The sequence below is a fragment of the Anastrepha ludens genome, chromosome 4 (assembly GCF_028408465.1).
Source record: "Anastrepha ludens isolate Willacy chromosome 4, idAnaLude1.1, whole genome shotgun sequence".
Taxonomy (NCBI): domain Eukaryota; kingdom Metazoa; phylum Arthropoda; class Insecta; order Diptera; family Tephritidae; genus Anastrepha; species Anastrepha ludens.
The window spans coordinates 8,139,259-8,155,531 of record NC_071500.1 but is presented as its reverse complement, the minus strand read 5'-3'; the positions used below and the strand labels follow the sequence as shown (position 1 = coordinate 8,155,531).

Genomic DNA, 16,273 nt, shown 5'->3' with positions numbered 1-16,273 from the left:
ATGACTACACTTTGGAGCTCAATATGAATAGGAAATTTGAACAAACAAAAAATTTATTTTTATTAGCACTTTTGTTTAAATTACTTAAACCTACTTAGATAAGTAAGTGCATCCTACTTAAGTTTTGCTTAATTAGCTTACGTTAATGTAATTGAAAAATATGATTTAGTTTGCTTTGTGTGCGCGCGCACTTATATGACTCACATAAACACATACACCCATGCGCCACTTTCATTTGCTTGTAGCACTACAACAGCATTGAAGTATGCAACATTTAACGAGCTTATCACCAGCCACTAATGCAGTCGTTACTACTCTTTATAACAGCGCCTCACTACCGCCATTATTAATGCTTTCACATTCGTAGGCATCGTAACCGTGACCACGGCCATGCGAGTCGCTGCCACTGCCACCGCTACCGCCAGCGCCACCCCCTCCATTATCCTTACAATCATACCCACCTATCATTATCGCATTTCTATGGTGCTTGGCGCTTATGTTGCTGGTCAGCTGCGGCTCTTGTTGTTGTATTTGATGGTCGATTGAGGCACCAACTACCACTGCAACAACAATAGCCTGCGGTTGGGATTGTGGCGGTTCACTTCTTTGCATTTGTGTTTGCACATACAGCTGACCTTTTTGTCCTCTCCGTTCGGCTAGTGAAACGCGTTGTTGTGGCTGCGTGTGGCTTTGTTCGAAATTACATAATATGCAACGCAGCAGACTGTATCTGCGGATGCTGCTACGCCAGCCGTTTCTACCCGGTCGCTGCTCTAGCTGATGTTGTAAATGCACTGTCGTGTAAGTTACCCTGGCGCCTTCACTACCACTACTACTGCAATTGTTGTTGTTGTGTCGATAATCGACTTCTTGTTCGCTACTGCCACCATCACATTTGCTGTCTCGTCCAGCGTTGCCATTGCCGTTCGTCGGTTGCTCACCATTCTTGCCTGCCACTTTGGCCACTAGTACGCCACCCCAACCGCAAAATCCATTACCAGCAGCTACGGCACTCGTCTCCTCATCACCGTATGATGGAGTCGCTCGACAGCAACGCAATTGACTTCGATGCTACACATTCGTCACCTGCGTCGTCAAACATTGCTGTTCGACGGCGTGCGATTTGCTCGCAAGCTCTCCGCGCTGCCGGCCATTGGCGCCGATGCCACCCTCATCGTCTTGAGCCACCGGCAGCCACTTGTCGAGGAATTTGGGTCGGAAGAGCTTGGTGAATGTGGTGCGGAATTGACGGCTCATCGAACAGTAGAGTATAAAATTGATGCTGGAATTGAGTAGAGCCAGTATGTCCATGATGTCACCTAGCGAATATGGAAGTAAAGAGCAGAGAAAAAAACAAAATTTGAGTCAGGCAAATAAAGTATCATTTGTGAGTTGCTTATGGCATGAAAGGGAAGCTTATTGGTATGATGGTTCTGGTGATAAATTCAGATTTTACGCAGTCTTAAATATTTTGTGTGCAAGTAAATCGGCTTAAGCGCCATAAATATGTAGGTATAAAAGTGCTTATTTCTATTTAAATTCAGCAATAAATATAAACTTTTAAAAGCAATAATGCCGGCAAAAATAAACGCTTTAAAAAACAACTTAAACTACGATATGAAGTGTTACCTATTCAAAACACCATAACTTTTTTGAGTGAAATTCGTTTTTATTGATTTCAAACACAAAATTGTTGAAAAATGATTACAATTTTAACATATATCCACTTTAGCTCGATAGGACCACCCTTTGCATTGACTATAGCCTTCAAACGTTCAAAAAATGAGTTGCATGCTGCACAAATGTGCATCCATACTGGCATATTTTTTACTCCTCACCTTGATCTCCGAAATGGACCAGATGGAATAGTCCATCGGATTTGCGCCTGGTGAATTCTAAAGCCATTGTGTGGACGAAATGAAGTGTGGAACATGATTTTTTAACCATTCTTGGTTCACACGAGCTTTATGAGACGTTGCCGATTCCTGTTGGAACGTCCATGGTCTTCGACCGAAATGTTTGCGTGTCCACGGCTCTAAAACACAGCTTCTAAAACATTTTCCTGATAATAAGTCGCATTCACTTTGAAACCAGGCTCGATAAAAACGATTGGAGAGCGTCCATCAGCGATCACTGTGGCCCAAACCATTACTTGCGATGGGGAATTGCTTCGAGTGGCCATGCCTAGGCTCAAATTCTCGTATGAGCGTTCGGTCAAGTAAACACGATCGTTTTGAGTGTTTATGAACTGCTCAATTTGAACATTTTTTTTCATCAGAAAACACACAACAACTCCTTTGCTCTTTCGCACCGAACTTGTTTTTGCTGGGGTGAAAAATCGCGTGCCTTTTCTGAACTTGTGAGCCTTGACCTTGAGCTCGTTTTTCAATTTGCGTCGAATGCTGTCTTGCGATATTTTCAGTTCTTTGCCATTTTTCTTCCACTTCGACGTGGATTTCGTTCAAGTCGAGCTTTTACTTTCCGAACCATTTCTGGCGTTGTTGCGGTTTTTTTTGGTCCCCCTTCATAGCCTTTTGCAATGCTACCAGTACCATTGTAACGTTTTATAGTGCGATACACAAACATTTTATTCACTTTGAGGTGACTGAGCTCACGAACAATGCCTGGTTGTGATTTTCCAGCCAAATATAACGCAATCACACTACTACGTTTGAATTCCATCACAGAAAAAAAAATTCAACAAAACTGAGACGCAAATGCTTTCATAGGTTTATAAAAAATAATATATATTGAACTGTCATTAGCACAATTTTGACGTTGATGTCATAAGCTGTTTTACGGATACAAACGACGTGAGATTATTTGGTCATCAAATTTTTCGCGCAAAAGAGCCATTGTTTCGTGAGCTGTGTGACAAGTGGCACCGTCCGGTTGAAACCACATATCGTCCACATCCATATCTTCCAATTCGGGCCATAAAAAGTTCGTTATCATCTCACGATAGCGAACACTATTCACAGTAACTGGCTGACCGGCCGCATTTTGGAAAAAATACGGCCCAATGATGCCGCCGGCCCATAAGCCGCACCAAACAGTCACTCTTTGTGGGTACATTGGTTTCTCGGCAATCACTCTTGGATTATCATTCGCCCAAATGCGGCAATTCTGCTTATTGACGAATCCACTGAGGTGAAAATGTGCCTCATCACTGAAGATGATTTTCTTCACGAAGTGCGCGATATGCATTTTGATTTGGATGCCCATTTTCATATTAAGCCTGAATAACCTTAACGTATTGCTCGATTTTGTGTCTTTCCATGGTTGAAATTGAGTTAGTCTGAAATTGAAAAATGTCAAATGAAATGTAGAAAACAGCTTGACGTTTAGGTGTGGTTTACATCCAACATCGGCCCTTGAAATTTAACCACCCTTTATAAAGAAAAATAATCTGTAAAAAAATAGACTTGTTTAAAATTTTGGACGAATGTAACCCTTTAATTTGGGAGCCTTTAATTCTATATATTTTCCTTTCAGGTGGCTGAATTTATCACTCGCGTCGCAGTCTGTGTGCATTTAAAGAGAAATTAAAAATACTGGAAGCAGGAGCAATAAACTCCATTTAGTTCCAAAAGTCGAGTCTACGTAATGCAATTAATTATGCAAATCAATTCTCATAATTTGAACTCTGCCTTTGAATTTTCTCTCACGCCGCAGCTGACACAAGTGCAAAGACCCACACACGCACGGATTACGCATTCATTAGTTGGACTACCAACTGCACAATCCATTTGCCAGTAGGCAGTAATTTCAATCCCATAAATATCAAAATAATCTAAGTGGCATGTGGATACTATGTAGACATGAATGCTCATTTTGTCCGAATAATTTAGTGATATATTCAGCTGAGTAGGTGTCTAACAAAAGTGGCGAAGTAGCATGGAATTAATTATTTCCTACGTAATATATGCAGCTGCTGTGTGTGTGTGTACCATTTGGATCGGTAGTCTGCACATTGATTATGCTATATAAAGTAGATAATCAGAAATGTATTTTATTTTTGTTTTATTAACCAAACATTTTCTAGCACATGCATATGCTCGTGAACAGCAGCCGGGCATGCAACAGGCTCGTGTTCATGCATAGATAAATTGAAATTTTCCAGCAGCGACAGCATATGAAATCATTGATTCTACTTGTATAATGATCACACGTCGCATATGAGCCACATGGAGCGAGTACTGTTCACTCAAATTGGATGTTGAGGATGGTGGTGGTGCTGCTGTGTGGTCATGTGCCAACTGTTGAGTCCGCTAGCGATTATTGTCAGACGACAGCTAGACACATGCAATAAACATATGGATGCGTGTAATTGGCATGCATACTGATGATGAGTTGAATTTATTTAGGCGTGCAGCATCCCTGTAGGAAAAATACTAGTTGCGCACTAGAATACTAACAGTTTACTTCACAGCTCAACCAGTTGATGTTGTGTCTTTCTTGGATGTTAGTAAGTGTAATTTTTAAGACGGCCTTGCCCTACGAAATGTCAATTGAGCGGACGTGCATCAGCAAAATGCCAGTGCAAAAATTCTAGGCCAATATGTTTCTAAAGTAACCAATTTGAGGCCAGTCAAAATTAAGAAACGGTTCCATTCGATTCTTGTGTTGTAAAAGTTTTATATTTTTTGTTCTTTTTCTTGACATTAATTAGACTTCTTTCAGGTGCAGTAACGGGTTAAACATTCTCATATTCGTTCAAACTTGCATTATAAGTGAGTCCTAAATTTTAAGGGGTTATACTATATGTCCAGATTTTTCAAAAAGTCTACAATTTTTCGATATTTCGAAAGAATATACCGTGAAATTTTCATGCGGAAATTCCCAATATTAACTATTATCTTTTTAAACAGTTGATTTAAACAGCTGTCGCACGTTTCGTGTTTTGTTTCACTGTCAAGCATTTTCAGTTTGGACTACAGGGTGGTCCATATAGCGTTTTCTTTTTGAACCACCTATTTTTTTGAGAATGGTAACACAAATGAGATGTCGAATGTGTTCATAATTTACTTAAAGGTTTGACATTTACGAAATGGGACGCTATACGCTTGAACAAAATTGGGAAATATTGAAAACCTATTTCCGCGGTTACAGTAAATGGCGAGCGTTACCGTGACATGCTCAACGAGTTTTTGTTTCCAAAAATTGAAGAGGATGACATGGACGACATTTGGTTTCAACAGGACGGTGCAACTTGTCACACTGCCAAAGTTACACTCGAACTTTTGGCTACCGTTTTGGAATTCCGATATCAATTGGCCGCCTCGGAGCTGTGATTTAAGCCCGTTGGACTATTTTTTGTGGGGAGCCGTTAAGGACAAATCCTATGCGAACCATCCAGAGACAATTGATGCTTTAAAACACGAAATCGAAGTTGCCATTCATGAAATTGGAGCCCAACAATCGAAAATGTGCTTAAAAATTGGGTTGATCGAATGGTCTACTGTAAAGCCAGTCGTGGCAGTCATTTGAACGATATTATTTTTCATGCATAAATGACAATGTTCAATCTTCAAAATAAAAAAAAAAGTTTGAAATAATATTGATTAGTTTTTTTTTATAGCCGATTTAAAAAGCAAATTTTACATGGCCCACCCTATATAATTTAACCATGAATCGCCTTACAAACGAACAACGTTTGCAAATCATTGAATTTTATTATAAAAATGCGTGTTCTGTTAAGAAAGTTTGAGACCCACTTTTTTATCGAAAAATTGTGTTCAGCGACGAAGCTCATTTTTGGATCAATGGGTACGTAAATAAGCAGAATTGTCGATTTTGGAGTGAAGATCAGCCAGAAGAATTGCAAGAGCTACCAATGTATCCAGAAAAGGTCACAGTTCGGTGCGGTTTATGAGCTGGAGGTATCATTGGACCGTACTTCTTCAAAGATGCTGCGAATCGTAACGTAACTGTGAATGGTGAGCCCTACCGTGAAATGATATCCAACTTTTTTTTGCCCAAAATACAAGAGCTTGACTTGCATGGTATGTGGTTTCAGCAAGACGGTTCCACATGCCACACAGCATGCGTAACAATGGACTTGTTGAGAGGCGAGTTCGGTGAACATTTTATTTCACGTTCGGGATCTGTCAATTGGCCACCCAGATCGTGCGATACAACGCCTTTAGATTATTTTATGTGGGGCTATGTTAAAGCTCATATCTATTCAGACCTGCTTCAGCCTGCTTCAATTATCGCATTGGAAGACAACACTAAAGCATTTATATGTGAGATACCGGCCGAAACATTGGAAAGAGTATGCCAAAATTGGACTAAGCGGCCGGAGGATGAACCATTTGAAGCGCAGTCAGGGTCAAAATTTACATGAAATGAGCTTCAAACATTAAATTATATGGACTGTTCAATCGATTTATATAAAAATGTCATGCATTTTTCTGAATTTTACGTGTGTTGTTTTTAAAAACTTTTCTATAGCTCTTAAAAAATCACCCTTTAGCTTCTACAGCCTATTAACTAGGTAGAGAGCGGTGCGCGCGTCCTATACCTCAAACGCTACTTTTTCCGGGACGGTCTCTATGATAACTGATAAAGCTTGTAATATTTTTTGATGCGGCTTGTTTTACAATATTTACAAGTGTTTTCTCTATAGATTTCATTTTTGATATTTTTATTAAATTTTTTTAATAAAAAACTAAGTAACTCAAAAATGCAATTAACACATTTTTGTAGAGCAGAAAGAGTTCTATCGAAAAAATAATAATAATTTGCGAAACAGCGTATGTCGTTGTAAAATAATAGAAAATATAAATGCGCTTTGAACTTATTCCCCAACCCAATATATAAATGAATTTGTAGTACCCCATACCCATACAAAATCCAAAGGACGAATGATCTGTTAGGATGCTCTCGGCCAAACATCTCACGTATCACGGCAACCCTTTCAGGTCATTGGAAAACAGGGGATCATGCAGCTAGACTCAATCTCCCTTCAATTCTATCTGCAGGAGCTGTCAAGCGGAAGTAGCGAAAGAAAGTCTTTTCCACTACTTATGTGAATGTCCAGGGCTACCTAGGGCACGACTCCGCTCCGTTGGTAAGCCTTTCTTGCAGCAAATGAATGAGATCTCAGGCATCGAGATAAAGAATTTGCGGTTATACTTGGACCTCACTAAATGGATCTGACAAAAAAAAAAATTAAAAAAAATAATAAAAACAAAAAAAGAAAAAAAACAACATCACTTTACGAGGACGGTGGTAGTAAAACAGTGCTTGTCACTAATTAGGATTATTTCAGGGGAAATACTCAATCACTTCAGCAACAACAACAACCCCATCCGCAAATATATTTTTTTTTCTTCCAAACTTTTTCTATTATTTAACGTTTCACGTTTAACTAAAATTAAAAGTAAATTAAAAGGAAGGAGGTCGAGTCCATTTTATGAAATATATTTCAGTCGCCGACACAAAGTTGAAAAAACATTTCACCCGCCCTAATGTAATGCCTGTAATGTGTGTATGTATGCAAAGTAATGAATTAGATAATATAAAATATAAATGAAAATTAATTTGTAATCGCAATTTGCAAATATGTTTTGAGAGCAAAGGACACCAGCCATCCTGTTCGAGATGGGGTTGAGAATATGACCTTTTCCTATTTGAGCAACAATTGAATCCCTTATTAAAAGTGTAGCTTTTAGTGTGAGAACGCCATATGCGGCAAGTCTAGGCGCATTTGAGAACCAACGTTCGAGATGTGACGAAGTCGTTAGTTGTCAAAGGCTCCTCAACTTGAGATCGAACAGAATTGATTGATCTGTGTGCGTTGGCTATTGAAGGACAGAAATTGTCTGAAAACTTACACGTGTGAATCTCAATGGACCTGGGGGCCTAAGTGGACTTACAGCTACAACTCTATGGAGAATGCCAATCATCCGCGATGGCTTCCAATCTCAAGTAGACTAAATGTTTCAAATGTTAAATTGCAAATTCTGCTTACACCCGAGCAGTAGTCGCCACATGTGGTCGCTGGTTTTCAATTTGCAATATCACGCAAGGAATAAGTGCAGTTTGCAGAATTGCAAATATGCAAACAGTTTTCAGTGTGTGACCATCAACTAATGTAATTGGTACCAATTAAATACAATTAATTGCCCTGTCATCATTCCCATGTGCATATTTAGTTTTAGAGTCCACATCGTTTATTTTTATCTTTGGCCGCAAACTACTAATTGCTTTTCTAGTTCAAATGTAAATACGTAAATGGTAGATAAAAGTAAAATTTTAATAAAATACAAATTTAATTAAATGAAAATTATTTATTGCTCAAGGGGCGAATTAAGGCAGTTGAAGCTTTCCGATTAGAAAATGAAAAATGGGTGTTAACAAAGAAAAAACTTTACCAAATAACAAAAATATCAAATTTGTATACCCGTGCGTACTTGTGCACAAGTTTATTATAATTTTGTTCCCACGAACGGATGCCGCTAGATATGGACACATGCACGGCTTTAAATAGCCATAGCAATTGGACTTACTAAAAAGTTTTGCCAATGCATTTGCTTTATATTTAATTTTAATTATTTTTGTAAGTTAATACAGTTCACTGTGTTACATATAAAAACCATTCAAGTCCGAGTTTCAAACTTTGTGCAAATTAAGACAATTTTTATCACAAATTCAAACTTTTAATGAAAATTTCAAAAATAAAAAAAAAATAAAAAAAATGTAGTATGCAATTTTACAGTAGATTGAATTTTGGTGTACTAAAGTACAAGTTAGAAGTGGCTCAAAAATCGCAGTGATGGTTTTCCGGCTATCTTGCGCATTTTCTCTATCGCTAAATAATCATGAACATAATTATTTTTATATGAAGAAATTTCACGAAAAATATTATGACAATTCAACGAAATTTTTCGGCAACCTGAAACGAGCATTTTACGTACTTGCAGTATAATGAAATTTAAAAAGCTCCACAACTGCATAGCAAAAACTTGCTAGAAATTCTAACTAAAGCCCGTGGAACTGGGTTGAAAAGTTTGTAGAATTTTTCTAATTTGTATATGAAGTTTGAAACTCGGGTATACGGTTTTTGTTAGACAATCAGCTATGCTTTGTTGCAACATTAACAAATACAAAATTTTTTTTTTCAATTGTCAAAACTGATGAAAATGATGTGCTCTCGTTTCGTCGCGTATTGTACAAGGGCGGTTAAGTAGGTACCCGTGTTTGATGACAGAGGCGTTAGCATCGTGGTCTGCCGTATATCAAACGACAAAAAAAAAAAAAACAAATTTTAGACTGATTTATAGATTAGTGTGGATTTGGCAGCTATTCGAGTAAGACGTGTTTCGTGATATTCGCTAAGATGAAAGAAGAGCAGAATCGTTCGATAATTCGCTTTTTTGCTTTTGTATGGGAAAAAATGCGAGGAGATATAAGTAAAGTTGGATGCTGTCTATGGGGAGGTTTCGCCACTTATGACCACATTTAGATCACAGATTGGTTCAACGAATTTAAACGTGGGCCAACATCCGTTTTTGATGAGGAGGGACCAGGACATCCGGCAGACGTGGTTACCGAGGAAATCATTCAAAAAGTTCACGACATGATTCTCACTGATCGACGAACGAAAGTGCGCGAAGTAACAGAGGCCATAGGTATATCGACCGGAATGACAATTAATATTTTACGTTATAAGTGCCGCGATGAAAGAGTTGTTGGCCCGATGGGTGTCGCGATTGCTCACGGTGGAGAAGAAGCGGCTGCGACTGTTAACTTCGAAACAGTGTTTGGAGCGATTTAAGTGAGATCCGAAGGAATTTTTGTGTCGAGTTGTCACCGTTGACGAAACCTGGATTCATCATTGTACACCAGAAACTAAGCAACAATCAAAAAAATGGATTTTTCTCGGTGAAGCTGCTCCAAAGTAAGTGAAGACAGTCCCATCGACCGGAAAGATGATGGCGTCGATATTTTGGGATGCGAACGCCATAATCCTCATGAATTTAAAAAAAAGGAAGAACGATTACTGGAAAATACTACAGTGAGCTATTGAACCGCTTTCATAAAAAATCGAAGGAGACGCGGTCAAAGAGGACTATGTTGAAAAAAAAAATAATATTTGAAAAAAATGGTGTCTTCATTTCTAACACCGGTACTTTATTGAACCCTCCTCATATGTTTTAACCCCCCCTTTGGACGCGTTTTTTAAAACCTGCTATTGAACATCCAGATATGACCTTTTTTCGTCCTGTTTTAAGACCCCTTTTAAAAAGTTATATCCATCAATCGATACAAACTTTAATTTTAGGAGGCTACTTTGAAGCAAAAATCGTTTGCTATAATAGAAATATGTTGAATTCATATCCAAAGTGTGGCCAGACGTATGCCTACGTACCAAGCCGGGGCGATTTGTGGGGAGGCAAAAAAATCGCCCATTGCTCTATGAAAATCATATTCTAGGGATCAAAATAAGAAACTTTGCCGAAAGAACCATACCTCTAAAGCGAATTCTGATGTCTTTATGTCTTTCGCAATGAGGAATGGTGAGCGCCATCGAGCCATGTTGACTGTTTTTTTTTTTTTGCAAAAATTAATCAGCTAAACATCAATGACATTTGTGGTTCATTTCCACAATCGATTTATTGGACTAATCAGATGGACAATTAGCTAAGATCTTCAGGGAATCTCTATCTTCAGGGTATAACCCAAACTCAAAGAGAAAGCTTAGATTGGTCTTTATTCTTAATGCAGGGAAGCTGGGTTATCTCGGGTTTATCTCGCTATTACTGTGAAACCTAGTCTTACATGAATTGCTCACAAACATGAGCAAGAAGAGGATCCAGATAGTTGCTTATGCAGACGATGTAGTAGTCATTCTGATGGTAGGGATGTTTCTCCAGTCTATCTGCGGACTCATGCAATCAGCGTTAAAGGAGCTCTCAAAGTCTAATGGTTAATCCAGCCAAGACCGAACTAGTTCTGTTCAGAACTGTTCAGTTGCAATCCAACATAAAGAATCTCATAAAAGTTCAACGATTAGCTTGTTTACGAATAACAGGTGTGCTGCGATCGTTATCTCAGGCTGCGCTGGAAGTGATCCTATCCCATTGAAATGATATGTTAAAGCGATAGCGGCCAAATTTGCTTTCAGAATTAAATCAGCAGACTTGCTAAAGCAAAACACGCCCGGTCATGCATCAGTTCTGCTATCTGTGGAACACTTGCAAGACGCATCGAAAACAGACTACCTGGTTCCCAAGATAGATTTGAACAAAGACTATATCAAATATGGATACCCGACAGAAAAGATTGGTAGACTAGACAAGTCAGACGGTAGTGGTCACCATATTTGCACTGACGGCTCAAAGACAGACAATGACACTGGATCGGGAGTGCACTCGGAACAATCACTCTTAAATTGCTCTTTTAGACTCCCAGATCAAGCTGAGATCTACGTTATAGGCAAAGCAGCAAAAACGATAAGACTAATGGACTTACCTCCGGCAAACGCGCATCAATTCAAGATGTGTTAAAGAAGACACAACACCACACTTTGTTGGGTCCTCGACCACTCTGGAGTGGAGGAAAATGAAAGAGCGGATGAGTGTGCAAGGAAAGGCTATCAGCTTGACCTTCAGCGAATGGTAGAGGACACTAGCATTCCGCGAAATGAACTTTACACTGGGATTGACTTGAGCGTAATCACGGAAACCAATAGATGGTGATCTCTGTCTACTAACTGCAGGGGCTTCAAACCGCTCTGGCCAAAACTGAACCTTAAAAGGACAAAATGTCTGCTTCGATTTAACAAATTAACTGCACGCTACGTCTGCAGGAGTTGTGGAGATGCGGAATAAATTGAGTGGGTACAAAACCTCCTCTGCGAATTTCACTGGAGGGAAGAGTTACCTTCTTAAAGGAATCTAAGTGGTTCAAGCAACTTAGTTCGGGGACGGAAATCAAAAGCAAGTATCGCAATGGGCCCAAGGGCCACCGAGTGTCGCGTGTTAGGCAAGTAACCTGGTTAACCTTACCCATTTAGTAGATTATAATAAAAATAGTTCATTCCAAGAATTTTTCTATTTTGTATTTATATTAGCATTTTACGTTCTCAAACTCTTAAAAGAACACCCGTTATCTAGTTGTATATATTTGCGTGTAAACATTTTCAGTAAACGAATTTCAAACAAGCTGACAATTTACTTTTCCTACAGCCTCATTTCTGTCAGCTTTTGTTTATGGCGTGGGTTGGAACGGATGTGTGGAATTGCCAAATTATTTTCGTGAATATTTATGTGAGATGCAAGTATGTACAGAATGCATATATGTGTGTATGGTATACGGTTTAGAATTTTTAATATTCATAAATAATCGAATAAATAAAATTTGGTTAGTTTAATACCGCACGCTTGCCTTAACTGGAGGCCACGAAGTGTTTATGTCGAAATCACATTGAAACTGTAAAATCCAATTTGTATATTAGTTAGTGAAAATCGCAAATTCTGTTTGTGGTGGAATACTAATATTTTGCACTACTGAAATATGTAATTAATATGTAAATGTTAATGTGCTTTAGTAAAGCGTATTATTTGTGCGCACAACAAAATTTTATATTAATCCTCTCGAACGCGTCCAATTGAAATACTCCGACTAATAGTGTAAACAGATTGGCGACAGGCAGCAGTCGTCAAATGCTAAAATACACAAATTCCTATGAGCAAAATTATTTTAACGACATCCCGACTTCAGGCTACAAAACTGCAAATTATTGTTGTTGTCGAATTAAATATATTCCTAATTTTACTGGCCGTAAAGGAAGTGCAGCCACTGAAGTAGGAAATGTGGCACCTCACAAAACTTTTTATGAATATCCCTGTATTAAATCAAAAAAAGACAAATTAAATATGTATTGTACACTTAAGTTTAATAGTGATCGATAATTCTTAGTATACCAAGCAATATTATCAGGTCAGTCCATAATTTCGTCCGTGTTTTAAAGGTGGTTTTAAAATTAATAAAAAAGATGTTTAAAGTATTTATTAATCAATAATATATGTTCCTTCATTATCTACAATGTCTTCCCAACGTTTAGGCAAATTTTTAATTCCCTGCTCAAAAAATTGTTTGCCTTGGAGCCAAAATACGCTTCGATGTCCCTTTTTATAGCTTCTTTTGAGGAGTAGTTCTTGTTACTCATATGGAAACGGTGATCCGGAAAGTATGGTGGATGCGGCATTAGCTTCCATCCGAGCTCGTTCAACTTGCCTAATGTTTGCCTTGCGGTATGAGGTCTTGCATTGTCGTGGTGAAACAAAACTTTGCGTCTATTCACTAAAGACTATCCTGCTTACGCGGGGCTAAGATCTAGACATCTTGGCTCTTATTTGTTTGCTTATGTGTGGGCCTTTATATTAACCTCCTCGTGAATCGCATCAAGCGGTTAACACAACTCTAACTCAGTCATCGTCCTATTGGTATTTCGGTCCTACTCGTTTTTTTTCCTTGTTAACTCCTCAGGGGAGCATAGAGCTTCGACAAGACTCTTCCATCGTACACACTTTTGTGCTGTGGTTTTTGCACTGTCCCATGAGATGTCGGCATCTGCTAGTTCGCGCAGCATCCACCTTCTCCAAGTGTTTTTTGGTCGACCGCGACTTGAGCTCCCTTGCGGGTTCCAGTCCAGTGCCATTTTCGTGATGCTATCTGGTGGTTTTCTTAATGTGTGACCTATCCATCGCCACTTTCTGCGTTTGATTTGTCTAAGGATGGGTTCCTCGTTTATTAATCTCCACAACGCGCCGTTACTGATGGTGTTTGGCCAGAATTTCCTACAGATGATGCGGAGGCATTTGTTGATGAAGAATTGTAGCCTCTGTGTGATGCTGTTAGAGACCAGCCATGTTTCGCTTCCGTACAACAATACGGACTTTACGCATGAGCTGAAAAATCGTACTTCAGTGCACCTAGAGATTTCCAAACTCCCCCATACTGTACGCATTCGACCGAATGCCGCCCTTGCTTTGTTTAGCCTGCAGTTGACATCTTCATCTGCTCCACTATCTGCCGTGATGATGCAGCCGATGTACAAGAAGCTTTCGACGAATTCCACCGGGCATCCGTCAACCAATATCTGCCTTGCGTTATTGTGGTTAACTCTCATGGCCTTGGTCTTGGCGATGCTGGCCTCCAGTACGGCAATACGTGCCAGCGCGACTAGTTTGTCCGCCTTCGCTTGCTTGTCAGAGAGTTTGTGAAGTCCAGGTCCTCAAGGTGCCTAATCAAACTCCATATGATGCCTTTTTTGTGCAGGGTCAGTTGGCTTATGGCTTAGTCAAGGATGTGGGCGAAGAGATGGGGTGACATGCCTTACGCCTGCGTGGGGTGTGAATAGATCGCTGATATCGCCTTTGTGAAACACTGCCAGTTCGGACTTCTCGTAGAGGACGATATCTTTGAGCCTTGTTTGTACGGTTGAGGCTACAATTTTGTATATGATGTTAAAGGGTTATTCTTCGCCAGTTACCGCAGTCACGCAGGTCGCCTTTCTTGAGCAGCTTCAGGATTATGCCTTTTGTTCAGACGAAGGTGATGTGGGAATGAAGAATTTCCGCTGATATTTGCGGGTCGGCAATAATTAGTTCAGGCTGCATGCCATCTTCGCCCGCAGCTTTGTTGAGCTTCAGCTTTTGAATTCCACCTACCCGTTACCTCTTCCTTATTTCCTCTGCGAAAATATCACAAAAGACGAATTTGTCCAGATGTGCCTTCTCTCTGGCAACCATTTAACTTAAGCAAACTTAAACTACTCCTATTGAAGATAGTCTGCAATAATGCATGCGCTGAGATTCAGGTTGAATATTCAAGAATCAGCTCCAATACTGATACTGGGGCAGGATCCAAGGAATTGCATCCGCATATTAGTTATTAAATCGCTAATATTGAGCTCGTTATTTTATTTCAGTTCAGTTTTAAGCTTCAGTTTTATTAAATTCATATTAAAGCTTTCAATTGAATAAAGCGAAAATTCCCATTGAAAAAATACTCCACTCTGCCCGCTTAAGGTTGGTGGTGTGAGAAACGCATTCATTATTTAGCATTTATATCCATTAGTGTACATTACGAATATCACCGCACCAACTTTGCTTAGCTGTGTACGTTGCACGTTTGCCATTATTTATAAGGTTTCGTGAAGTATCTCATTTGCCGCCATTTATTTAAATTATGCCCGCACGTTGCTTTCTATTTACATATACATATGCAGATCAGGTCTACTCGTTCTGAACTACCTGACTGCCAGTTCGGTTTGCGACTGAATTAGCCCGTCTCCTGTATTTTCCCCATGACGGCAAGTGAGAATTTCAACAGGACGCATCAGTTTTATACCACTCATTGAACTAGTCCATAACAGACACAAAAATTTTAGTCTGATTAGTTATGGGTGTGTGAAAAAGTTAATAAAAACTAATGAACGAAATCTTCAAAAATATTTTATTATGATTTCAGGTATAGAATGAATCAAGTGGGGGCAGATCTCTGACCGCAAGTATCTGTGGTATACTTTATTTTTATTTTATTTTTTATTTTTTATGCAGACAATTTGTACTACAGGCTTTGGCAAATTTAGTCATGAGGTGATACTCAGTAGAACAACGCGCAAAAGTCATCCACACGTTTTGTGAAAATGGTCGTTCTGCAGGAAGTGAATTTCTTTATTTTATTATTTTTTATTTATTTATTTGTTTATTTCCTTAGTCTATGAACGCAAGCCACTCATCTATCGAACATAATTTAAAAGCCTAATAAATCGAATATAAAGTAATTAAAAATATACCTTTCGGAGAAGAAAAAAAGAGTCAGATAGAACCCGAGATTGAATTAATTCACTTAAAGCTCTAGCAAAAGGAGGTAGAACGGTCAAGAGCTACGAAGATTACACTGAACTGAACTAAAATTTATTCATTCTAAAAATTAATTCATTCATTCATAAATGAGTTGATGCTATTAGGAAATTAAAGTGAGAGGACTGATCTTCTTACTTCCAAAGACTTTAGGTTTAAAAAATAAAAAACCAAAACCTTGCATTTTGCGTAAATTTGCCACATTTGGTGTTCTGAAAATTTACATTTTATTTAAGAAAAAAACTATGCCCCAAAAAGAGAAAAGTGCAGAAAACTCTGGATATGACGGACACTATGTGATGTGCTAATAGACTATCGGCAAACCCAACCAGGGCTGGTATTCTACTTTTTACCAGAAGAGGGAAGGTTGATGTACACGTTCTGACTAAAGA

General features: G+C 38.9%; 1 protein-coding gene across 1 annotated transcript in view; it reads right to left on the bottom strand.

Annotated features, from left to right (window-relative positions):
* Nucleotides 1–976: 976 nt before the first annotated feature.
* LOC128861380 (G-protein coupled receptor dmsr-1-like) overlaps nt 977–16,273 on the bottom strand; it is a 145,278-nt gene continuing 129,981 nt past the window's right edge. The window contains exon 4 of the mRNA XM_054099492.1: nt 977–1,319. Coding sequence (XP_053955467.1) covers nt 1,072–1,319 — 248 coding nt within the window. The 3' untranslated portion in view covers nt 977–1,071. The remainder of the gene's footprint in view (nt 1,320–16,273) is intronic.